At 39.5% G+C, this 27,866-nt stretch overlaps 1 protein-coding gene across 1 annotated transcript in view; it reads left to right on the top strand.

The window, feature by feature from the left end:
• Window positions 1-721: 721 nt before the first annotated feature.
• The window catches only part of LOC128650188 (methanethiol oxidase), a 72,443-nt gene continuing 45,298 nt past the window's right edge, over window positions 722-27,866 (top strand). Inside the window, exons 1-3 of the mRNA XM_053703936.1 lie at window positions 722-906; window positions 26,500-26,553; window positions 27,717-27,829. Coding sequence (XP_053559911.1) covers window positions 903-906; window positions 26,500-26,553; window positions 27,717-27,829 — 171 coding nt within the window. The 5' untranslated portion in view covers window positions 722-902. The remainder of the gene's footprint in view (window positions 907-26,499; window positions 26,554-27,716; window positions 27,830-27,866) is intronic.

Genomic DNA, 27,866 nt, shown 5'->3' with positions numbered 1-27,866 from the left:
TATATTAAAATATTAAGGTGTTTACTGTCCCTTTAACCCAAATAACACAGCTTATACATAGTTGCCAACATTTCAAAAACAATTCCAGGAACACTTTGCAGCAGAGCGAGCAAGCGGGTTACTGGATTATTGACGACCTACTGTTCAACTCAGTTCTGCAATCAAAACACACTCATTTGATAGTAATAGTATAATTTAAACTTATCCATAGTTTATTATTATACAGCACCAAGCTCTTACACCTACCTTGAACACATTCTGGGCACAGCATCAAAATTAGGCAGACAAATAATTAGGCAGACAAATAATATGTGAACCCATTCAATAATAATAACACTATTTCATTAGGAATTAATTATATTTAAATAGTACACTACATCTATGTATGTATGTATTAGTGTGGGTGGGTCAGGGGTGTATATACACACACCAAATGTTGGGCAAAAGAGGTATTTCCATGGACAAAAAAAATCCAGGAACATGCAACAAAATCCATGCATTGTCCCTGAAAATTAGGGACTGTTGGCAACTATATCTCTCATACTGCATGACAGAATATGTAAGTAAACAATATTGTTGATCATTTACAAATGTCAGACATTGCCCCATTTATGCAGTAAGAGCTGCCCTCTAAAACACACACACACCTCAGACACTCACACTTCTTGCCTCCCTTCTCTTAAAAGAAACACGGCCAAAGTTCTCTCTCAGACATTAGGTTTTGTAATTGCTCTTCCTTCCTGTGACACAGCCAGAGTCCCCCTACTTCTCCCTCAGAGCTGCTTTCCCCTCCCCTTATCCCTCCCACGGAGTCAGAGGACACTACAGGAGAGAACTTCAGAGTCTGATTAGAAGGGCCAGATCAGCAGCTGAAACAGCCCAAACCAGGAGACAGCTACAAAATGGGTGAGATTTACATACACTTATAATACTAATTCTACTATCATGTCACCTGCTTGACCATACCACCTGTTTACACTAAACCTGCACACACACGTTATTGTTATACTCACATTGCTTTTGTGCACAAGAAGCTTTTTCAGTCTTAACTTATGTTTCAGTTGTCTGCTCTCACTTTTTTATATAGTAGCTCATCCTGCACTCACACTGCCTCACTTTTACATTGCTGATATTGCTCTCTGCAGTCACATAGACTTCATTCACTCTGTACCCCACTACATACACCAACCTGCACTCATACTGTACCCCAATACATACACACAACCTTCACTCACATTGTACCCACTACCTACACACAACCTGCACTTACTACCCCACTAAATTCACACACACTGCACTCCACTACATACACACAACCTGCACTCACACTGCACCCCACTCCAAAAACACAATCTGCACTCACACTGTAACCCACTACATACACACAACCTGCACTCACACTGCCTCACTTGTACATTACTGTTATTGCTCACTGCAGTCACACAGACTGCACTTACACTGTACCTCACTACATACACATAACAACAATCTGCATTCACACTGTACCCCACTAAAAACACACAACCTGTGCTCACACTGTACCCTACTATATACACACAACCTGTACTCACTCTGTACCCCACTACATATACACAATCTGCACTCACACGATACCCCACAACATACACACATCCTGCACTCACACTATACCTCACTACATACACACAACCTGTACACACACTGTACCCCACTACATACACACAACCTGTACACACACTGTACCCCACTACATACACACACCTGCACTCATACTGTACCCCACAACATACACACAACAACCTGCACTCATACTGTACCCCACTACATACACACAACCTTCACTCACATTGTACCCACTACCTACACTGCACTCCACTACATACACACAACCTGCACTCACTCTATACCCCACTACATGCAAACAACCTGCACTCACACTGTACCACTCTAAATTCATACAACATCCTTTACTCACACTGTACCCCACTACATACACACAAACTGCACTCACACTGCCTCACTTGTACATTACTGTTATTGCTCACTGCAGTCACACAGACTGCACTTACACTGTACCTCACTACATACACATAACAAGCTGCATTCACACTGTACCCCACTAAATACACACAGCAACCTGTGCTCACACTTTACCCTACTACATACTCACAACCTGTACCCCACTGCATACACACAACCTGTACCCCACTACATTCACACAACCTGCACTCACACTTTAGCCCACTACATACACACAACCTGGACTTAAACTGTACCACACTACATCCACACAACCTGTGCTCACACAACACCCCATTACATTCACACAGCCTGCACTCACACTGTACCCCATTACTTTCACACAACTTGTGCTCAAACGATACCCCTTACATTCACACAACCTGTACTCACACTGTAGCCCACTACATTCACACAACCTACACTCACATTGTACCACACTACATACACACAACTTGCACTCACCCTGTAGCCCACTACATTTACACAACCTGCACTCACACTTTACCCCACTACATTCACACAACCTGGACTCAAACTGTACCACACTACATCCATGCAACCTGTGCTCACACAATACCCCATTACATTCACACAGCCTGCACTTGCACTGTACTCCACTACATTCACACAACTTGTACTCACACCATAGCCCACTACATTCACACAACCTACACTCACATTGTACCAAACTACATTCACATAACATGCACTCACACTGTAGCCCACTACATTCACATAACCTGCACTCACACTGTACCGGTCTACATTCACACAACCCGCACTCACACTGTACCCCTCTACATTCACACAACCTGTGCTCACACTGTACCCAATACTTTCACATAACCTGCACTCACACTGTACCCCTCTACATTCACAACCTGCACTCTTACTGTACCCCACTGCTTTCACATAACCTGCACTCACAATACCCCTTACATTCACACAATCTGCACTCAAAATATACCCCTTACATTCACACAATCTGTACTCACACTGTACCCCACTACATTCACACAACCTGCACTCACACTGCACCCCTCTACTTTAACACAACCTTCACTCACCTTGTACCCCACTACTTTTACATAACCTGTGTTCACACAATACCCCTTATATTCACACAATCTGCACTCACAATATACCCCTTAAATTCACACAATCTATACTCACACTATACCTCACTATTCACACAACCTGCACTCACACTGCACCCCACTACATTTACACAGCCTGCATTCACACTGTACCCCACAACATTCACACTAACCCCAAACACAGAGTGTGCTCACACTGTACCCCCAAATTCACACAATCTGCACCCACACTGTACCCATGTACAGTCACACAACCTACACAAACACTGTAGCTGGCCTACATTCACACCACTTACACTCACGCTGTATCCTGGCTACATTCACACAACCTGCAGTCATATTGTACCCTGCCTATATTCACAAAGCCTGCCTTCACACTGTACCGCAAACACAGCCAGCACTTACACTGTACCCTACCTACATTCATACAGTCTCTGCACTTACACTGTACTGCAAACACAGCCAGCACTTACACTGTACCCTACCTACATTCTTACAGCCTCTGCACTTACACTGTACCCCAAACACAGCCAGCACTTACACTGTACCCTACCTACATTCATACAGTCTCTGCACTTACACTGTACTGCAAACACAGCCAGCACTTACACTGTACCCTACCTACATTCATACAGCCTCTGCACTTACACTGTACTGCAAACACAGCCAGCACTTACACTGTACCCTACCTACATTCTTACAGCCTCTGCACTTACACTGTACCCCAAACACAGCCAGCACTTACACTGTACCCTACCTACATTCATACAGCCTCTGCACTTACACTGTACCCCAAACACAGCCAGCACTTACACTCTACCCTGCCTAAATTCATACAGCCTCTGCACTTACACTGTACCCCAAACACAGCCAGCACTTACACTAAGCCCTGCTTCATGCATTCACACTTCTATTTTACATTGGCCTCTTACTAAGCTTGCACTACATTGTTTATTATATCTTCTGTGCTTAATCAGCCAGCATTTAGATTGCTTTCATATCCCAGCTGTAATGGTACTGGCACCAGAACTACCCATACCCTTGTGCTTGCAAGGTGTTCATCTGACCTGTATTAGTAAATTCAGAATTTACCATGTTCCAGTGAATTGCATTGTTTTCTTGTCTACACCATTGTCTCACTTGATACTCATGCAGGATATGATAAATGTATACCCAGGGAATAGTCAGGTCATCTAATGAAAATGTTACACAAAATGAATTTAAGAAATACAGAATTGTACAGAATTGTCAATTAGACTTAGTTCACAGTGTTTTCATTTTAAAAATACATGAAAGAGAAATTATTGGGAAACACTCATATGAGTCAGGGACATACTAATTGTGACATTGCATTTTAGAACATGTCATTTTTGCATTATTGATCCTAGTTAACCATGTGTTCAAACCCCTTAAAGGGTTTATCTCATAGGTAAAATCCTTCTAAGGAAATGCAAGCATTGAAGTTCCTACACAGGACATTGCCAGTGATGTGTGACTGAGAAATTGCTGTTCCTGATTGGCTAACCAGCGTTATTCTGCTCAGTTTAAACACAATAGTAATCTAGGGTCAGATGTGCATTTTATTATATGCATGGATTGAGTTTTCTCTGAAACAAAGCAAAGTGAACCCATTCACTAAAACAAGTCAAGTGATATATATATATATATATATGTGTGTGTGTGTGTATATATATATATATATATATGTATATATATAAAAATCGATTTGTGACGTCATCTTTTATATAATAATCATGAAGGGATAGTACATTTACAATAATGCATATTAAATAACAGCACATGAACATATTTAATAATTATTACCTTAAAAGAGTTAACATCTTTAAATTCATATTAAATTTAGAAGTAACTTCACGACTAATTCCTTACTGTGTTTTAAGGACAATTAAACAAACTGTAAATGAATAGTTTTAAGATCATTGTGATATTTGCCTAATATTTATCTAATGATGATGGTTCCTATAAAATGTACTCATTGTATGAAACAAAAATTATTTTTTTTTCCATTAAATTACATTCTGTAGCTGCATTATTCTCAAAATGTTTGATATTTATATCCCACAAACTTTTTATAATGTTTTACTAAAATTGTGACAGAAATAAGACATAAAATGTAGTTTCTCCAGCTGCTTTGCATCCTCTTAGTTATGTCAAACCATTCATATTATATTTATGTAAAAATTGCACGTACTTGGTCTTGCTCACATTCTCTACATTCCACAGGGTATCTATAAAATAAAGAATAAGAAATAATAAATATTGCAACTTCTTTCAAGGCGCGGCAGTTAAAATCTCTTTGTCAACAGTTGGCTGTGCAGGAAGGTTCTGTAGCAATAAAGTTAAACCATTCTGTTCAATCAGGGTCAGATAAATACTTCTGTATAATTAATTTATTTTTATAATTATTTCATTTTTGTTCTTAATATAAGAAGCTCTGTTGCTGATATCACAGTTTCCAAATCCACTTATGTAATTATTTATTTTGAGATTCTTTAATGGTCATTTTATGTGTCAGTGCAGTGTTAATTTCGTCGACTAAAACTAGACTGAAATGACTATAAAACTAAAGAAATTCTGATGACTAAAATACGACTAAAACTAAAATGACATTTTAGTCAAAAAACTATGACTAAAACTAAATCAAAATTTGCTGACAAAAACATTTTATGCAAGTTGTTGTAATCAATCCATATTCAATTACTGCTCTTTTGTAAAATTTACAAAACTTAATTTTATTAAATTTTAAGATAAATAAAGAGATGTTATATACCACAACAGTTAAATCTGTATTGCATGTTCAAACCTTAATACCATAAATAAAAACAGGTTAATAAACCTTTACTCCAGGAGTATAGAATGAGTTTGGAAGTTTTAGAGCAGTGCTAATATTGTTGCCGAAACGTTTTCGAATCTGTGAACAATCAATTGATTCTTCCTATAGAAATAAGAATAACCCACGAATATGGGTTTAAGTTATGCTGTGCCTGTGCTAGCTGCAGAAACTTTTAGTTGAGTTGTTACTTGATACTTGTTTTAAATATTAACAGAGAACTGTTAAAGTTTTTATATTGGGTAATAAGTGCAATACAGCCAATACAGTTTACAGTTTTGTTTTTTTATATTTTAAAGTTGCACTTCTGTTTGTTTATGAAACTTGGTTTTATTTAATTTTAAGTTTAATAAAGATGTTACATATCACAACGGCTAAATCTGTGTCTGTATTGGTTGTTTAAACCTTAATACCATAAATATTAACAGGTGTTATGTTTACTCCTGGAGTATATAATCAGTTTGCAAATTATAGAGAAATGCTTAAATAATGCGTTACACTTTAACTAAACCCCTTAGATTTTAGTTGACTAAAATCTACTGGAGATTTAGTTGACTAAAATCTACTGGAGATTCAATCGACTAAAACTAGACTAAAACTAAATTAATTCAGATGACTAAAATACGACTAAAACTAAAATTTCATTTTAGTCAAAAGACTAAAACTAAGACTAAATTGAAATTTGCCATTAAAATTAACACTGTGTCAGTGAGAGGAAAAAAACTGCCTATTTATAGAAAAGTGTGACACCTGCAAGGATTCCGTGTTAAAATTATGCAAAATCAAACTAATTTATCTAAGAAGTATATTAAATTAATAGTGCACAACATTGACAATTTTAACTTTTAAGGATTGATTATTTATACTTAAAGGTAAACTTAAACTTTTATGATTCAGAAAGAGCATACAGTTTTAAGACACTGTAAAATTTAATAATGGAAGTAATATACACACTTTCTGGGGACAATCTCACAGAGTTCATCTTGAACTCCTACTAGTATTCTGCCCTTAATCTTTATAAGCAACATTATATCTCTACTCTTATCTCTATTCTTTCTTTAAACCCAAAACATCTTTTCTCCACATTCAGTATTCTTCTCCGCCCACCCCCACCTCCTAATACAGCTTCTCTCTCAGCTCAAGATTTTGCCAGCCACTTCAATAACAAAATTGACTCCATCAGAAATGAAATCTGCTCTCAACATACTACCAGTCTCCCACCCCCTCAAAAGTTCTCAATCATCCAAAACCTACAAAGCCATAAATTTAGCTCTTTCGCCCCTATTACTGAGGATGAAGTTTCTGCCTTATACTGTCCTCTCACCTCACTACCTGTCCCCTCGCCCCGCCCCCTCACAGCTACTTCCCTCCCTCTCTTCTACCCTTACACCTATACTCACACACATCTTCAACCTCTCCCTCAGCACCGGTATATTTCCCTCCTCTCTAAAACACGCACTGGTCACACCTATCCTCAAAAAACCTTCTATCGATCCAACCTTCCCATCCAACTACCGCCCTATTTCCATTCTCCCTCTTGCCTCTAAGCTTCTTGAAAAGCTCTACAGAGACAGCAATTGTTAAGGTTACCAATGACCTACTTAAAGCAAAATCCCACTTATCCCTGCTTATCCTCCTTGATCTGTCTGCAGCTTTTGATACTGTTGACCACCCTCTTTTGTTCCAAACCCTCCAATCCTTTGGCATTTGCGACACAGCTCTAGTGGTTCTCTTCCTATCTAACCGTACCTTTAGTGTAGCCTTCTCTGTGGCATCCTCTGACCCATTACTACTTTCTGTTGGGGTACCGCAAGGCTCTGTCCTCAGTCCCCTTCTCTTCTCAATCTACACGTCATCATTAGGTTTCTTAATAAAGTCCCACGGGTTTCAATATCATTTGTATGCCGATGACACCCAAATCTACCTCTCTGCACCAGACCAATCTACTTCCTTGCTAACCTGTGTCACTAACTGTCTTTCTCATATCTCATCTTGGAAGTCCTCTCACTACCTTAAGCTAAATCCTCTACAAAACTGAGCTCCTTATTTTCCCACCTTTTTCCAAAATCTCCACCCCTCATTTCTCTATAACTGTCGAAAACTACATCATTAACCCTACCCCACATGCCTGATGTCTTGGGGTCACACTTGACTCAGATCTTTCATTTACTCCTCACATTCAGTCCTTGGCTAAAGCCTGACGCTTTCACGTTACAAATCTCTAAAATTAAAAATTTCCTTACACAAGATACAACTAAAATTTTAATACACTTTGTCATCCTTTCCAACCTCGACTACTGCAACTCCATACTCTTTGGTCTCCCTAGCTGCCACCTAGCTCCTTAACAATCCATAATGAATGCCTCTGCCAGGCTCATCTTTCTTACACGTCGCTCTTCATCTGCTGCACCTCTCTGCCAATCCTTTTGCTGGCTTTCTCTTGCCTCCAGGATTAAACACAAAATTCTCACTCTGACAGACAAAGCCCTCAACTGCACTGCTACCCCTACATCTCAGACCTTGTCTCCAGATACTCTCTCTCCCGTCCCCTTCACTCTGCTCATGATCTCCTACTCTCCTCCTTTTAATGTTACCTCCTCACATTCCCGTTTACAGGACTTCTCCAGACTGGCTCCCACCTTGTGGAACTCTCTGCCCGGCTCCACAAGACTCTCCCCTAGTTTTGAAAGCTTCAAGCGCTCCCTAAAGACTCTACTATTCAGGGATGCATACAACCTACAGTAACCTTTCCTAACTCCATTGCTATCCCCTTAAACCCCGTAGCATGTAAGCCTATAAGCCCAGCTGTTTGTAGGTCACCTTCATAATAGCCGACTACAACAGTTCAACTCTTGGCAGGGGCCCTCTACCTGAAATTGTGAGCATTTTAGTTCCTGTTAGAAATGGAAGTGCAAAACACAGTTATATTCCACACAGCAATTGGCTGATCAATCTCTAGTGACCAATTTATAACTTTCCCTAATTGGCCACAGCAGAAAAACATAATTTATGTAAGAACTTACCTGATAAATTCATTTCTTTCATATTAGCAAGAGTCCATGAGTTAGTGACGTATGGGATATACATTCCTACCAGGAGGGGCAAAGTTTCCCAAACCTCAAAATGCCTATAAATACACCCCTCACCACACCCACAAATCAGTTTAACGAATAGCCAAGAAGTGGGGTGATAAAAAAGTGCGAAAGCATATAAAATAAGGAATTGGAATAGTTGTGCTTTATACAAAAAAATCATAACCACCAAAAAGGGTGGGCCTCATGGACTCTTGCTAATATGAAAGAAATTAATTTATCAGGTAAGTTCTTACATAAATTATGTTTTCTTTCATGTAATTAGCAAGAGTCCATGAGCTAGTGACGTATGGGATAATGACTACCCAAGATGTGGATCTTTCCACGCAAGAGTCACTAGAGAGGGAGGGATAAAATAAAGACAGCCAATTCCTGCTGAAAATAATCCACACCCAAAATAAAGTTTAATGAAAACATAAGCAGAAGATTCAAACTGAAACCGCTGCCTGAAGTACTTTTCTACCAAAAACTGCTTCAGAAGAAGAAAACACATCAAAATGGTAGAATTTAGTAAAAGTATGCAAAGAGGACCAAGTTGCTGCTTTGCAAATCTGATCAACCGAAGCCTCATTCCTAAACGCCCAGGAAGTAGAAACTGACCTAGTAGAATGATCTGTAATCCTTTGAGGCGGAGTTTTACCCGACTCGACATAAGCATGGTGAATTAAGGATTTCAACCAAGATGCCAAAGAAATGGCAGAAGCTTTCTGACCTTTCCTAGAACCGGAAAAGATGACAAATAGACTAGAAGTCTTACGGAAAGACTTAGTAGCCTCAACATAATATTTCAAAGCTCTAACAACATCCAAAGAATGCAACGATTTCTCCTTAGAATTCTTAGGATTAGGACATAATGAAGGAACCACAATTTCTCTACTAATATTGTTGGAATTCACAACCTTAGGTAAAAATTCAAAAGAAGTTCGCAACACCGCCTTATCCTGATGAAAAATCAGAAAAGGAGACTCACAAGAAAGAGCAGATAATTCAGAGACTCTTCTGGCAGAAGAGATGGCCAAAAGGAACAAAACTTTCCAAGAAAGTAATTTAATGTCCAATGAATGCATGGGTTCAAAAGGAGGAGCTTGAAGAGCCCTCAGAACCAAATTCAAACTCCAAGGAGGAGAAATTGACTTAATGACAGGTTTTATACGAACCAAAGCTTGTACAAAACAATGAATATCAGGAAGATTAGCAATCTTTCTGTGAAAAAGAACAGAAAGAGCAGAGATTTGTCCTTTCAAGGAACTTGCGGACAAACCTTTATCTAAACCATCCTGAAGAAACTGTAAAATTCTCGGAATTCTAAAAGAATGCCAGGAAAAATGATGAGAAAGACACCAAGAAATATAAGTCTTCCAGACTCTATAATATATCTCTCTAGATACAGATTTACGAGCCTGTAACATAGTATTAATCACAGAGTCAGAGAAACCTCTTTGACCAAGAATCAAGCATTCAATCTCCATACCTTTAAATTTAAGGATTTGAGATCCTGATGGAAGAAAGGACCTTGTGACAGAAGGTCTGGTCTTAACGGAAGAGTCCACGGCTGGCAAGAGGCCATTCGGACAAGATCCGCATACCAAAACCTGTGAGGCCATGCTGGAGCTACCAGCAGAACAAACGAGCATTCCTTCAGAATCTTGGAGATTACTCTTGGAAGAAGAACTAGAGGAGGAAAGATATAGGCAGGATGATACTTCCAAGGAAGTGATAATGCATCCACTGCCTCCGCCTGAGGATCCCGGGATCTGGACAGATACCTGGGAAGCTTCTTGTTTAGATGAGAAGCCATCAGATCTATTTCTGGGAGTTCCCACATTTGAACAATCTGAAGAAATACCTCTGGGTGAAGAGACCATTCGCCCGGATGCAACGTTTGGCGACTGAGATAATCCGCTTCCCAATTGTCTATACCTGGGATATGAACCGCAGAGATTAGACAGGAGCTGGATTCCGCCCAAACCAGAATTCGAGATACTTCTTTCATAGCCAGAGGACTGTGAGTCCCTCCTTGATGATTGATGTATGCCACAGTTGTGACATTGTCTGTCTGAAAACAAATGAACGACTCTCTCTTCAGAAGAGGCCAAGACGGAAGAGCTCTGAAAATTGCACGGAGTTCCAAAATATTGATCGGTAATCTCGCCTCCTGAGATTCCCAAACCCCTTGTGCCGTCAGAGACCCCCACACAGCTCCCCAACCTGTAAGACTTGCATCTGTTGAGATTATAGTCCAGGTCGGAAGAACAAAAGAAGCCCCCTGAATTAAACGATGGTGATCTGTCCACCACGTTAGAGAATGTCGGACAATCGGTTTTAAAGATATTAATTGAGATATCTTTGTGTAATCCCTGCACCATTGGTTCAGCATACAGAGCTGAAGAGGTCGCATGTGAAAACGAGCAAAGGGGATCGCGTCCGATGCAGCAGTCATAAGACCTAGAATTTCCATGCATAAGGCTACCGAAGGGAATGATTGTGACTGAAGGTTTCGACAAGCTGAAATCAATTTTAGACGTCTCTTGTCTGTCAAAGATAGAGTCATGGACACTGAATCTATCTGGAACCCTAAAAAGGTTACCTTTGTCTGAGGAATCAATGAACTTTTTAGTGAATTGATCCTCCAACCATGATCTTGAAGAAACAACACAAGTCGATTCGTATGAGATTCTGCTAAATGTGAAGACTGAGCAAGTACCAAGATATCGTCCAAATAAGGAAATACCACAATACCCTGTTCTCTGATTACAGACAGAAGGGCACCGAGAACCTTTGTAAAAATTCTTGGAGCTGTAGCTAGGCCAAACGGCAGAGCCACAAACTGGTAATGCTTGTCCAGAAAAGAGAATCTCAGGAACTGATAGTGAGCTGGATGAATCGGAATATGCAGATATGCATCCTGTAAATCTATTGTAGACATATAATGCCCTTGCTGAACAAAAGGCAATATAGTCCTTACAGTTACCATTTTGAATGTTGGTATCCTTACATAACGATTCAATATTTTTAGATCCAGAACTGGTCTGAAGGAATTCTCCTTCTTGGGTACAATGAAGAGATTTGAATAAAACCCCAGCCCCTGTTCCAAAACTGGAACTGGCATAATTACTCCAGCCAACTCTAGATCTGAAACACATTTCAGAAATGCTTGAGCTTTCACTGGGTTTACTGGGACACGGGAAAGAAATAATCTCTTTGCAGGAGGTTTTATCTTGAAACCAATTCTGTACCCTTCTGAAACAATGTTCTGAATCCAAAGATTGTGAACAGAATTGATCCAAATTTCTTTGAAAAAACGTAATCTGCCCCCTACCAGCTGAGCTGGAATGAGGGCCGCACCTTCATGTGGACTTAGAAGCTGGCTTTGCTTTTCTAGAAGGCTTGGATTTATTCCAGACTGGAGATGGTTTCCAAACTGAAACTGCTCCTGAGGATGAAGGATCAGGCTTTTGTTCTTTGTTGAAACGAAAGGAACGAAAACGATTATTAGCCCTGTTTTTACCTTTAGATTTTTTATCCTGTGGTAAAAAAGTTCCTTTCCCACCAGTAACAGTTGAGATAATAGAATCCAACTGAGAACCAAATAATTTATTACCCTGGAAAGAAAGGGAAAGTAGAGTTGATTTAGAAGACATATCAGCATTCCAAGTTTTAAGCCATAAAGCTCTTCTAGCTAAAATAGCTAGAGACATAAACCTGACATCAACTCTGATAATATCAAAAATGGCATCACAGATAAAATTATTAGCATGTTGAAGAAGAATAATAATATTATGAGAATCATGATCTGTTACTTGTTGCGCTAAAGATTCCAACCAAAAAGTTGAAGCTGCAGCAACATCAGCCAATGATATAGCAGGTCTAAGAAGATTACCTGAACACAGATAAGCTTTTCTTAGAAAGGATTCAATTTTCCTATCTAAAGGATCCTTAAAGGAAGTACCATCTGCCGTAGGAATAGTAGTACGTTTAGCAAGGGTAGAAATAGCCCCATCAACTTTAGGGATTTTGTCCCAAAACTCTAATCTGTCGGACGGTACAGGATATAATTGCTTAAAACGTTTAGAAGGAGTAAATGAATTACCCAAATTATTCCATTCTCTGGAAATTACTTCAGAAATAGCACCAGGAACAGGAAAAACTTCTGGAATAACCACAGGAGATCTAAAGACCTTGTCTAAATGTTTAGATTTAGTATCAAGAGGACCAGAATCCTCAATTTCTAATGCAATTAGGACTTCTTTAAGTAAAGAACGGATAAATTCCATTTTAAATAAATATGACGATTTATCAGCATCAACCTCTGAGACAGAATCCTCTGTATCAGAAGAATCATTAGAATCAGAATGATGATGTTCATTTAAAAATTCATCTGTATAAAGAGAAGTTTTAAAAGACTTTTTATGTTTACCAGAAGGAGGAATAACAGACATAGCCTTCTTAATGGATTCAGAAACAAAATCTCTTATGTTATCAGGAACACTCTGAACATTAGATGTTGATGGAACTGCAACAGGTAATGGTACTTTACTAAAGGAAATATTTTCTGCATTAACAAGTTTGTCATGACATGTAATACAAACAACAGCTGAAGGAACAACTACCAAAAGTTTACAGCAGATACACTTAGCTTTGGTAGTTCCAGCACCAGGCAACGATTTTCCAGTAGTATCTTCTGACTCAGTTGCAACGTGGGACATCTTGCAATATGTAATAGAAAAAACAACATATAAAGCAAAATTGATCAAATTCCTTAAATGACAGTTTCAGGAATGGGAAAAAATGCCAGTGAACAAGCTTCTAGCAACCAGAAGCAACAAATAATGAGACTTAAATAAAGTGGAGACAAATTTGACGCCCACAATATTTGGCGCCTAAATGCTATTAGCGCCAAAAATGACGCCACATCCGGACGCCGACATTTTTGGCGCGAAAAACGTCAAAAATGACGCAACTTCCGGCGACACGTATGACGCCGGAAATAGAAAAAAAAATTTGCGCCAAGAAAGTCCGCGCCAAGAATGACGCAATAAAATGAAGCATTTTCAGCCCCCGCGAGCCTAACAGCCCACAGGTAAAAGTCAAATTTTAAGGTAAGATAAAAATGATATATTCAAATGCATTATCCCAAATATGAAACTGACTGTCTGAAATAAGGAAATGTTGAACATCCTGAGTCAAGGCAAATAAATGTTTGAATACATATATTTAGAACTTTATAAAAAAGTGCCCAACCATAGCTTTAGAGTGTCACAGAAAATAAGACTTACCCCAGGACACTCATCTACATGTTGTAGAAAGCCAAACCAGTACTGAAACGAGAATCAGCAGAGGTAATGGTATATATAAGAGTATATCGTCGATCTGAAAAGGGAGGTAAGAGATGAATCTCTACGACCGATAACAGAGAACCCATGAAATAGACCCCATAGAAGGAGATCATTGAATTCAAACAGGCAATACTCTCCTCACATCCCTCTGACATTCACTGCACGCTGAGAGGAAAACCGGGCTCCAACCTGCTGCAGAGCGCATATCAACGTAGAATCTAGCACAAACTTACTTCACCACCTCCATAGGAGGCAAAGTTTGTAAAACTGATTTGTGGGTGTGGTGAGGGGTGTATTTATAGGCATTTTGAGGTTTGGGAAACTTTGCCCCTCCTGGTAGGAATGTATATCCCATACGTCACTAGCTCATGGACTCTTGCTAATTACATGAAAGAAAGGTAACCTAAGTTACAACATGGCAGCTCCCATTAGTTTATAGACACTACAACTTTAGACTTATTTTGTCAATATTTAAACAGCTAATAAAACTAAAAAAAATACATCTACATGTTATTCTCAAACTCTTTTCTTTATATTCATCATTCTCTCTCTCTAGCATGTATTTAGTGTTTATTGTCCCTTTCAAGGGATATAAAAACGTGATACATTTATAAAATTGTATGATAGTTTGCAGTGATCATTTGTTTAATAATAAAATGCTTTATTGAACGTTTAACAGCCACAAAGAGGTTGAACACATAGTCAAAATTACATTAAACATTTCTGTTTAAAAAATAAGCTGAAAAGTAAATCCTGTATCCTGCAAATGCTGCAAAATAAACAGGTTGTTAGTTTGGAGCATTTTTAAATCCTTGGTTACAGATTCTGTGGTTCGTCCACTCTAAAGAACTGGGACAAAAACAGAATTTATGCTTACCTGATAAATTACTTTCTCCAACGGTGTGTCCGGTCCACGGCGTCATCCTTACTTGTGGGATATTCTCTTCCCCAACAGGAAATGGCAAAGAGTCCCAGCAAAGCTGGTCACATGATCCCTCCTAGGCTCCGCCCACCCCAGTCATTCGACCGATGGACAGGAGGAAATATATATAGGAGAAATCATATGATACCGTGGTGACTGTAGTTAGAGAAAATAATTCATCAGACCTGATTAAAAAAAACAGGGCGGGCCGTGGACCGGACACACCGTTGGAGAAAGTAATTTATCAGGTAAGCATAAATTCTGTTTTCTCCAACATTGGTGTGTCCGGTCCACGGCGTCATCCTTACTTGTGGGAACCAATACCAAAGCTTTAGGACACGGATGAAGGGAGGGAGCAAATCAGGTCACCTAAACGGAAGTCACCACAGCTTGCAAAACCTTTCTCCCAAAAATAGCCTCCGAAGAAGCAAAAGTATCAAATTTGTAAAATTTGGCAAAAGTGTGCAGTGAAGACCAAGTCGCTGCCTTACATATCTGATCAACAGAAGCCTCGTTCTTGAAGGCCCATGTGGAAGCCACAGCCCTAGTGGAGTGAGCTGTGATTCGTTCAGGAGGCTGCCGTCCGGCAGTCTCATAAGCCAAACGGATAATGTTTTTAAGCCAAAGGGAAAGAGAGGTGGAAGTCGCTTTTTGACCTCTCCTTTTACCAGAATAAACAACAAACAAGGATGATGTTTGTCTGAAATCTTTAGTAGCCTCTAAATAGAATTTTAGAGCACGGACAACGTCCAAATTGTGTAACAAACGCTCCTTCTTTGAAACTGGATTCGGACACAAAGAAGGTACAACTATCTCCTAGTTAATATTTTTGTTAGAAACAACTTTAGGAAGAAAACCAGGCTTAGTACGCAAAACCACCTTATCTGCATGGAACACCAGATAAGGAGGAGAACACTGCAGAGCAGATAACTCTGAAACTCTTCTAGCAGAAGAGATTGCAGCCAAAAACAAAACTTTCCAAGATAGAACTTAATATCTACGGAATGTAAGGGTTCAAACGGAACCCCTTGAAGAACTGAAAGAACTAGATTTAAACTCCAGGGAGGAGTCAAAGGTCTGTAAACAGGCTTGATCCTAACCAGAGCCTGAACAAATGCTTGAACATCTGGCATAGCTGCCAGTCGTTTGTGTAGTAAGACAGATAAAGCAGAAATCTGTCCCTTTAGAGAACTTGCAGATAATCCTTTCTCCAAACCTTCTTGTAGAAAGGATAGAATCTTAGGAATCTTTATCTTGTTCCATGGCAATCCTTTGGATTCACACCAACAGATATATTTTTTCCATATTTTATGGTAAATTTTTCTAGTTACAGGCTTTCTAGCCTGAATCAGAGTATCTATTACAGAATCTGAAAACCCACGCTTTGATAAAATCAAGCATTCAATCTCCAAGCCGTCAGCTGGAGGGAAACCAGATTCGGATGTTCGAATGGACCTTGAACAAGAAGGTCCTGCCTCAAAGGTAGCTTCCATGGTGGAGCCGATGACATATTCACCAGGTCTGCATACCAAGTCCTGCGTGGCCACGCAGGAGCTATCAAGATCACCGAAGCCCTCTCCTGATTGATCCTGGCTACCAGCCTGGGAATGAGAGGAAACGGTGGGAATACATAAGCTAGGTTGAAGGTCCAAGGTGCTACTAGTGCATCTACTAGAGTCGCCTTGGGATCCCTGGATCTGGACCCGTAGCAAGGAACCTTGAAGTTCTGACGAGACGCCATCAGATCCATGTCTGGAATGCCCCATAATTGAGTTATTTGGGCAAAGATTTCCGGATGGAGTTCCCACTCCCCCGGATGGAATGTCTGACGACTCAGAAAATCCGCTTCCCAATTTTCCACTCCTGGGATGTGGATCGCAGACAAGTGGCAGGAGTGATCCTCCGCCCATTGAATTATTTTGGTCACTTCTTCCATCGCCAGGGAACTCCTTGTTCCCCCCTGATGATTGATATATGCAACAGTCGTCATGTTGTCTGATTGAAACCTTATGAATTTGGCCTTTGCTAGTTGAGGCCAAGCTTTGAGAGCATTGAATATCGCTCTCAGTTCCAGAATGTTTATCGGGAGAAGAGATTCTTCCCGAGACCATAGACCCTGAGCTTTCAGGGGTTCCCAGACCGCGCCCCAGCCCACCAGGCTGGCGTCGGTCGTGACAATGACCCACTCTGGTCTGCGGAAGCTCATTCCCTGTGACAGATTGTCCAGGGTCAGCCACCAACGGAGTGAATCTCTGGTCTTTTGATCTACTTGAATCGTCGGAGACAAGTCTGTATAATCCCCATTCCACTGTCTGAGCATGCACAGTTGTAATGGTCTTAGATGAATTCGTGCAAAAGGAACTATGTCCATTGTTGCAACCATCAATCCTATTACTTCCATGCACTGCGCTATGGAAGGACGAAGAACAGAATGAAGTACTTGACAAGAGCTTAGAATTTTTGATTTTCTGACCTCTGTCAGAAAAATCCTCATTTCTAAGGAATCTATTATTGTTCCCAAGAAGGGAACTCTTGTTGACGGGGACAGAGAACTTTTTTCTTTGTTCACCTTCCATCCGTGAGATCTGAGAAAGGCTAGGACGATGTCCGTATGAGCCTTTGCTTTTGACAGAGACGACGCTTGAATCAGGATGTCGTCCAAGTAAGGTACTACTGCAATGCCCCTTGGTCTTAGAACCGCTAGAAGGGACCCTAGTACCTTTGTGAAAATCCTTGGAGCAGTGGCTAATCCGAATGGAAGTGCCACAAACTGGTAATGCTTGTCCAGAAAAGCGAACCTTAGGAACTGATGATGTTCCTTGTGGATAGGAATATGTAGGTACGCATCTTTTAAATCCACGGTAGTCATAAATTGATTTTCCTGGATAGTAGGTAGGATCGTTCGAATAGTTTCCATTTTGAACGATGGTACCCTGAGAAATTTGTTTAGGATCTTGAGATCCAAAATTGGTCTGAATGTTCCCTCTTTTTTGGGAACTATGAACAGGTTGGAATAAAAACCCATCCCTTGTTCTCTTATTGGAACTGGATGAATCACTCCCATCTTTAACAGGTCTTCTACACAATGTAAGAATGCCTGTCTTTTTATTTGGTTTGAAGATAATTGAGACCTGTGGAACCTTCCCCTTGGGGGTAGTTCCTTGAATTCCAGGAGATAACCTTGAGAAACTATTTCTAGCGCCCAAGGATCCTGAACATCTCTTGCCCAAGCCTGAGCAAAGAGAGAAAGTCTGCCCCCCACCAGATCCGGTCCCGGATCGGGGGCTATCCCTTCATGCTGTTTTGGTAGCAGTGGTAGGCTTCTTGGCCTGCTTACCCTTGTTCCAGCCTTGCATTGGTTTCCAGGCTGGTTTGGGTTGTGAAGTATTACCCTCTTGCTTAGAGGATGTAGAATTAGAGGCTGGTCCGTTTCTGCGAAAGGGACGAAAATTAGGCTTATTTTTAGCCTTAAAAGACCTATCCTGTGGGAGGGCGTGGCCCTTTCCCCCAGTGATGTCTGAAATAATCTCTTTCAAATCAGGTCCAAATAATGTTTTACCCTTGAAAGGAATGTTAAGCAATTTTGTCTTGGAAGACACATCCGCTGACCAAGACTTTAGCCAAATCGCTCTGCGCGCCACGATAGCAAACCCTGAATTTTTCGCCGCTAATCTAGCTAATTGCAAAGCGGCATCTAAAATAAAAGAGTTAGCCAATTTAAGTGCTTGAACTCTGTCCATAACCTCCTCATACGAAGATTCTTTATTGAGCGACTTTTCTAGTTCCTCGAACCAGAAACACGCTGCCGTAGTGACAGGAACAATGCATGAAATTGGTTGTAGAAGGTAACCTTGCTGAACAAAAATCTTTTTAAGCAAACCCTCTAATTTTTTATCCATAGGATCTTTGAAAGCACAACTATCTTCGATAGGAATAGTAGTGCGTTTGTTTAGAGTAGAAACCGCCCCCTCGACCTTGGGGACTGTCTGCCATAAGTCCTTTCTGGGGTCGACTATAGGAAATAATTTCTTAAATATAGGGGGGGGGGGGGGGGGGACAAAAGGTATGCCGGGCCTTTCCCACTCTTTATTTACTATGTCTGCTACCCGCTTGGGTATAGGAAAAGCGTCGGGGGGCACCGGAACCTCTAGGAACTTGTCCATCTTACATAATTCTGGAATGACCAAATTGTCACAATCATCCAGAGTAGATAATACCTCCTTAAGCAGTGCGCGGAGATGTTCTAATTTAAATTTAAATGTCACAACATCAGGTTCAGCTTGATGAGAAATCTTTCCTGAATCTGAAATTTCTCCCTCAGACAAAACCTCCCTCATGGCCCCTTCAGATTGGTGTGAGGGTATGACAGAACAATTATCATCAGCGTCCTCTTGCTCTTCAGTGTTTAAAACAGAGCAATCGCGCTTTCTCTGATAAGTAGGCATTTTGGATAAAAGATTTGCTATAGAGTTATCCATTACAGCCGTTAATTGTTGCATGGTAATAAGTATTGGCGCACTAGATGTACTAGGGGCCTCCTGTGTGGGCATAACTGGTGTAGACACAGTAGGGGATGATGTAGTATCATGTTTACTCCCCTCATTTGAGGAATCATCTTGGGCAATATCATTATCTGTGGCATTACTGTCCTTATTTTGTTTGGACACTATGGCACAATTATCACATAAATTTAAATGGGGAGACACATTGGCTTTCATACATATAGAACATAGCTTATTTGATGGTACAGACATGTTAAACAGGCTTAAACTTGTCAACAAAGCACAAAAAACGTTTTAAAATAAAACCGTTACTGTCACTTTAAATTTCAAACTGAAAACACTTTATTACTGAATATGTGAAAAAGTATGAAGGAATTGTTCAAAATTCACCAAAATTTCACCACAGTGTCTTAAAGCATTAAAAGTATTGCACACCAAATTTCAGAGCTTTAACCCTTAAAATAACGAAACCGGAGCCGTTTTTACATTTAACCCCTATACAGTCCCAGCTATATAACTAGAAAAGGCCCCCATCTGAAAAAGGTGTCCAACACAGTGCCTGCCGTTTTTCTAAACAATCCCCAAGATTATAATAACCATTATTAGTTAGAATCTGCATAATATGCCTAGTAAAGCAATCGTTTTAGCCCAGAAAAATGTCTACCAGTTTTTTAAGCCCTTTTTGAAGCCCTTTATTCTTTTATGTTTAACTAAGAAAAATGGCTTACCGGTCCCCATGAGGGGAAATGACAGCCTTCCAGCATTACATGGTCTTGTTAGAAATATGGCTAGTCATACCTTAAGCAGAAAGGTCTGCTAACTGTTTCCCCCAACTGAAGTTACTTCATCTCAACAGTCCTGTGTGGAAACAGCAATCGATTTTAGTAACTGTCTGCTAAAGTCATCTTCCTCTTACAAACAGAAATCTTCATCCTTTTTCTGTTTCAGAGTAAATAGTACATACCAGCACTATTTTAAAATAACAAACACTTGATAGAAGAATAAAAACTACATTTAAACACCAAAAAAACTCTTAACCATCTCTGTGGAGATGTTGCCTGTGCAACGGCAAAGAGAATGACTGGGGTGGGCGGAGCCTAGGAGGGATCATGTGACCAGCTTTGCTGGGACTCTTTGCCATTTCCTGTTGGGGAAGAGAATATCCCACAAGTAAGGATGACGCCGTGGACCGGACACACCAATGTTGGAGAAATACAATTTTTATACAAAAACAGGAGGTGTTTGATGTCCACAAGGAGTGCTTCCTGAGCAGAAAACAGCCAGTGATTGGTACGTGTGTGCCTATGACTTCCTGATTGGATCACCAGCCGTGTCTTACTCAGCACAAAAATAAACATTACAAATATATGCAATTTAAAATATGCTCTTATATGTAGCAAAAAAAGGACCTTTTAAGAAACCTTAGTATCCTGTTTTGGATAGCATGAACACAGACATATTTAAATAAAGTTTGGGATCTCCTATTTTTGAAACTAATTAGTTTTGAAGTATCTAGATACATGTGTTAATCATCTATTAAGACATTGTTTGCCTGCAAGGCCTATGTACATGCAGCCATTTATCATAAACAGATACTAATGCTGTATAACAGGAAATACCTGTAAATAATGCACCCTTCAGTTATATTTAAATTACTTAACTTGAATAGAGCAAGAAATTAACAGGTCAAATAAAGTGTGATGATGCAGATTTCCTAAAACAAAATTTAAACAAACATGAAACCCACAATTGTTCTTTCGTATTTACACAGAGCACACAGTTTCCTGTTTACTTCTGTTACCAAATTGACTTTGTTCTCATAGTATTCTTTGTTGAAGTAATATCTAGATAGGTACCGTGCACATATCTGGAGCAGTACATGACAGGAAACATTTTTTGCCACCTACTGTTCTTGCAAATTTATAACATAGTTTTAAAACTGCTGCCATTTATTGCTCCAGTCACGTGCACGTTCCTACACCTTCCTACTTGCTTATTAACAAAGGATACCAAGATAACACAAAGTACATTTTATAATAGAAGTAAATTGGAAGATTTTTAAAATTGTACACACTATCTGAATAATAAATTATATTTTTATGGTTCTATGTCTCTTTAAAGAAAAATTAAAAAGTCCTGATTAGGAGCTGTAAGTAGGGTTGCCACCTCAGCTGTGTTTTCCTGGACACTTATGAGTTACACATGCTGCAGGGTTTGCAGGAAGGAAAATCTTGTGTCTCTGGTCAGCTCTATTCATATTCCTCTCTGCACACCCTGCAGCATGTGTATCTTATATGTGTCGAGGAAAACATGGCTGAGGCGGCAACCCTGGCTATAAGCATTGCAGTGGCCAAGCAGGCAAATGCTGCAGAGCAGCCATCATACGTTCTCAGATTAATGGTTTCCTGTTCAGGAGCTGATCAGTAGCTATAAGAAGTGCAAGGGTTAAAGGAATAGTCTAGTCAAAATTAAACTTTCATGATTCAGATAGAGCATTCAATTGTATGCAACTTTCTAATTTACTCCTATTATCAATTTTTCTTCATTCTCTTGGTATCTTTATTTGAATGTAAGCTTAGGAGCCGGCCCATTTTTGGTTTAGAACCTGGGTAGCGCTTGCTGATTGGTGGCTACATTTAGACACCAATCAGAAAGCACTACCCAGGTGCTGAACAAAAAATGGGCCGGGTCCTATGCTTATATTCAAATAAAGATACCAAGAGAACAAAGAAAAAAATGATAATAGGAGTAAATTAGAAATTTGCTTAACATTGCATGGTCTATCTGAATCATTAAAGTTTAATTTTGACTAGACTATTCATTTAAATGTATAGGCCTAGTTTCCATTGCTGTTGTAAACTGGTGGTGACATAAAAACATAAACACCTCCATATACTTTAATGGAGATACTTGTTAACAGCAGTTTACACACCTTATAAAAGCAAAGGAAACTAGGTTATAGGTAAAGTCTTTTTTTTTTTAATTTGTGATTCTTGCTAACAGATTAAAGCTCATACATTTTTATCATAATGTTTCTTTAAACATCCAGTCTCATTAAATCTAAAATTAACTATAGCACTTTAGTTTTTTCCCTATATATATATATATATATATACCATTCTTTATTTGAAAATATGTCAGGTTCCTCAACTTTTTACCTCTCTGCAACTCTCCAACAACTTTTTATTTGCCAGCTCTTGTGAAATGGACGATTGTTCTTACAATATCGTCTAATCAGTTTTGACCCAGCTATGCTGCATGTCTGATAAGCAGAGGTAGAGGCCACGCTCATGACTCGCAGTTAGTTCCTCTGGAGTCTTGTTTGGAAGTCATCCACGACAAACTAAACAGCGCTCATGAGCTGTGCTGTGCAATGTTTTTCCTCCTGTAAGAAACATTGTGGGCTTTCACCTTCATAATGTGTTGCAGATAGATAAATATTTGTTACAGAAGCCAGATACAGAGTATTTTTGAGTGTGGTAGACAGGGACATTTTACAGTGTGCATTTTAGTTAAAAGGGACAGTCTAGTCTAAATTAAATTTTCATTTATTCAGATATGGCATGGAATTTTAAACAACTTTCCAATTTACTTTTATCATCAAATTTGCTTTGCTCTCTTGGTATTCTTTGTGGAACGCTAAACCTAGGTAGGCTCATATGCTAATTTCTAAGCTGTTGAACTGCCTGTTATCTCAGTGCATTTTGACAGTTTTTGACAGTTAGACACTGCTACTAGTTCATGTGTATCATATAGATAACAGTGTGCTCACTCCCGTGGAGTATTTTAAGAGTCTGCACTGATTGGCTAAAATGCAAGTCTGGCAAAAGAACCAAGATAAGGGGGCAGTCTGCAGAGGCTTAGATACAAGGTAATCACAGGGGTAAAAAGCGTATTAATATATCAGTGTTGGTTATGTAAAACTGGGGAATGGTTCTCATATACCTTTAACTATGAGGTGATCCTTATATAATGTTTACTCTTAAGTACTGATAACAGAAGTCTGCTTTTTTACACACAGTCATTTGCACTTCAATGGAGTGTAACATGTTTTTTGTTTCCTGAGGGGTAGATTATTACAGACAATACTTTTTAGTAGATTACCCTTTTTTCATTAATTAAAATTACTTGAAGAGGAGAAAATGTTAAGCAGTGTATCCTTCCTGTAGACGTAGTTAGCAATAATTCAATATGATACTTAGGTCTATACAGACAAGTGTGCAACTGCATTGGTAAATCTAATAATACAGATATAAAACCTAAGAAATAGATACTGTATATTAAAGGGACATTGAACACTAAGGGCCAGATTACGTATACTAGTCTGTGATTGACTGATGTCTGTCATCTGATACCAGCAAACTAAGCTTTAGGGATATAAAAGTGCAAAAAGAAAATGTTCTAATATGTTAGTTAGAGCAGGACCGTCTTTAACACAGGGCAAAAGGGGCAGCTGCCCTGGGCCCAGTCTCTGTTGAGGGGCCCAAGAGTCCTAAAAAAAAAAAAAAAAAAAAAAAAAAAAAATTTTTTTTTTTTTTTTTTTTTTAATGGTTTATACCAGACTGCTGATGTGACATGGGGAACACACACATTCAGTCCTAATACTGTCACAGTCAAAAGTACTCTGCTTATATTTTTTTTAAAAACTGTGCCAGACCGTGACGGTGTCATGTGACATGCCAAGCTAGTGCCATGTGCTGTTTTAGATGTGCACTGTGCAGCACTGAATGCAAAGCCCTAACTCGGCATCCAGCCATTTCCCACTGCATCAGAAAAGGTCCTACTGGGGTTACCACTGTTACCAAGTAACTGCTCTGGTGGTGGGGATTGTTTCTGGGTAGGGCTGACTGTAGGCGCATGCAGCAGAAAGCTGGAGCGGCAGGCACATGAGGATTTGAGCATCTGTGCAGCTGCATACACTGCTCTCTTCAGTCTTGAGGCTGTGTGACTCATCTCACACTGTATCCATGCAGCCTTGGACAGACAGCATCCAGTCTACTGGTCCCCTTAGCCCTGCTCTTTCTGCTGTGGCCCTAAGATCAACTAACTGAAGTTTGTTAGGGGAATAGTGCTTTGTAGAAAGGTGTCAGTGGGAAGAATAAGTGAGTGCACACACGCCCCTCCCCATGCAGCATTGTCTAGTTCAGGGTGAGAGGGAACTTGTTCCTAGCAAAGAAGCGACATGTGCTGGTGTGGCTGGTGTATAGCGTCATGCTGATACTTCACACATTAATGTAAGTTTTATTTTTATAGTTTTTATTTTCTCTCTGTCTCAGATTTTACAGCTTCCCATAGTATTTCTGCTGTTCCAGTCAGTAAATTTATATTTGTCTGCACCTCCATGCTTCCTCCTTTACCTTGCTTTGCTCCTGTTGGCTGCCCTAAATCTCTTTAACCAGCTAACCTAACACCAGAATCACATTCAAAAGAATATTAAATGAATCCACAGTGGAGGAATTTATATATTTATTTACTTATTTGTACTGCTTAGGTCCAGTTTCACATATTGCAATTTTTTTTTTTAAATGATTAGCCCAGCAGCGGATGATCCACCACTGGGCTAATAATAAAAAAAAATTGATTTAGTTGTTTTTTGGGATGTTGGGGGTGGAGAGCGAAATTGCATGGGGTGGGGGGTGGGGGGGGCCCAAGAAATTTTTTGTCCAGGGTCCAATCAATATTAAAGACGGCCCTGAGTTAGAGCATTGTATTATTGCACTATCGATTAATACAGAGATTTGTAAATTAAACATTTTGTTTTTCACTATGGAATGGGTGGTAAGGTGAGATATAAGTTAAGGAACCTGTTACTAAAATGTTAGAAAAAAAAATTCAATAAAAAAAAATATAGAATTAGCTCAGCTAGATTTCTGTTTGCACATAGATTCTGTTTTGGAATTGAAAACAGATATATTAATATCAGGGTTTGATTAGTCCCATGTTTATTAGAATTAGATACATAAAAAGTTGCCCTAGTATTCTATCATACATTTGTGGGACATGATACAAATTCAATCATCTATTTTGGATTGGTGTAAATTTAACGATAATTATTTGCCATTGCTTGATTGGTTCTCTGGTGTTTGTTGCGCTTTGCTGAGCTTGGTGTGTTTTAGCCACACGTTAGCTGTAGGCCGCTGTAATACCACAAACATAATGATACGTTATTGAAACAAGCTTCAGTTTATTGCATCATTCTATTATAAAAAGCTACTTCACAAGGGATATAAAACAGAATGTGGATGCATGAAACGGCATCTTCATAACAGAGAAGTATTTTGCAGTGAATAATGCTGCTTTCTTTTGACAAACAAGTATATTTTTATGTTTTTTTTTTTCTTTTCACTGACAGTGAAATGGTTTAAATAACAATGTTTTAAAGGTGAAAACCAAATAATATAATAAAACATATTAGGCTAGATTACAAGAGGAGCTCTAGATTATCGTGCCTGTTTGCGGGAGTGTGATAATTAACCACCTATTATAAGTGGCTGGTTATTGCTACCGTGATCTCGCAGTAGCAATTAGTGCTCAGAAAATTAACCAGAGATCCGTTTTACTCTGGAAACTGTACAGCTTACTTATTATCCTGTAGGTCTCTGACTATTGCTCGGTTCTATACCCAATGACACTGCTAGCTGTTGTTAACAGCTTTGTTATTTCTTGACTCTGATAAACTGTTCTTTTTCTCACTTTAGCTAAGTGTGAATTATGTGGTCCTGGTTACAAGTCGCCTCTTGATGCAATGAAAGGTAATGTCAGTAACTAACTTGTTCTCTCCTTTATTCCAGGTCGTCTCTTCTCCTTGCCAACTTACACATGTCCTGTCACTACCCACATGTTCTTACTGCCTCTTCATTTTTCTTGTTTTCAATGCTCATTGCCAACCTCTCTTTGTTGCTCACTCTTTTCCCTATTAGCCCTCTAACACTGACCAATTTTCACCTTTGTCTCAATTTCTTAGTCTATAATTGCGCACTCTCATCTCTCTATGACTTCTCTCATTCTCTCTCTCTCTCATTCTCTCTCTCTCTCTCATTGTCTCTCTCTCTCTCTCATTGTCTCTCTCTCTCTCTCATTGTCTCTCTCTCTCTCTCATTGTCTCTCTCTCTCTCCTCTCTCTCTCTCTCTCTCTCTCTCTCTCTCTCTCTCTCTCATTCTCTCTCTCATTCTCTCTCTCTCTCTCTCTCTCTCTCTCTCTCTCTCTCTCTCATTTTCTCTCTCTCTCTCATTCTCTCTCTCTCTCATTCTCTCTCTCATTCTCTCTCTCTCTCTCTCTCATTCTCTCTCTCTCTCTCTCTCTCTCTCTCTCTCTCTCTCTCTCTCTCTCTCTCTCTCATTCTCTCTCTCTCTCATTCTCTCTCTCATTCTCTCTCATTCTCTCTCTCTCTCATTCTCTCTCTCATTCTCTCTCTCTCTCATTCTCTCTCTCTCTCTCTCTCTCTCTCTCTCTCTCTCTCTCTCTCTCTCTCTCTCTCTCATTATCTCTCTCATTCTCTCTCTCTCTCATGCTCTCATGCTCTCATGCTCTCATTCTCTCTCTCTCTCTCTCTCTCTCTCTCTCTCTCTCATTCTCTCTCTCATTCTCTCTCATTTTCTCTCTCTCATTCTCTCTCATTTTCTCTCTCTCTCTCTCTCTCTCTCTCTCTCTCTTTCATTCTCTCATTCTCTCTCTTCCTCTCTCTTCCTCTCCATCTTTCCCCACTCTCTCTTCTATCTCATTCCTCTCTCTTTCTCTCCCCTTTCTCTCCTTTCATTGTATTTTATGTTTCTGCTTCTTCATTCTAGTTTTTGCTGTTTCTTTATATTGGATGCTCCTGCTCTATATAGCTATTGCATTCAGTGTCTATAGTCCTTTAGTGATAAAGAGAGTGTTTTCTTGTATATCTGATAAGTTGACTCTTCTTCCTCACAGGTCCACGGGAGCAGATTGTTTACTTGCCCTGTATTTATCGTTCCACTGGCATAAATAAGCCTGACTACTTGGCCACTGTGGATGTTGATCCTAAATCCCCAACATACTCACAAGTAAGTAGCCAAAGACAACTTAGCCACTTATAGGGAC

This window comes from Bombina bombina, chromosome 1 (assembly GCF_027579735.1).
Source record: "Bombina bombina isolate aBomBom1 chromosome 1, aBomBom1.pri, whole genome shotgun sequence".
In the NCBI taxonomy this organism is placed as follows: Eukaryota; Metazoa; Chordata; class Amphibia; order Anura; family Bombinatoridae; genus Bombina; species Bombina bombina.
Note: the sequence above shows the minus strand (reverse complement) of the source record. Positions and strands in the feature narration are given on the sequence as shown.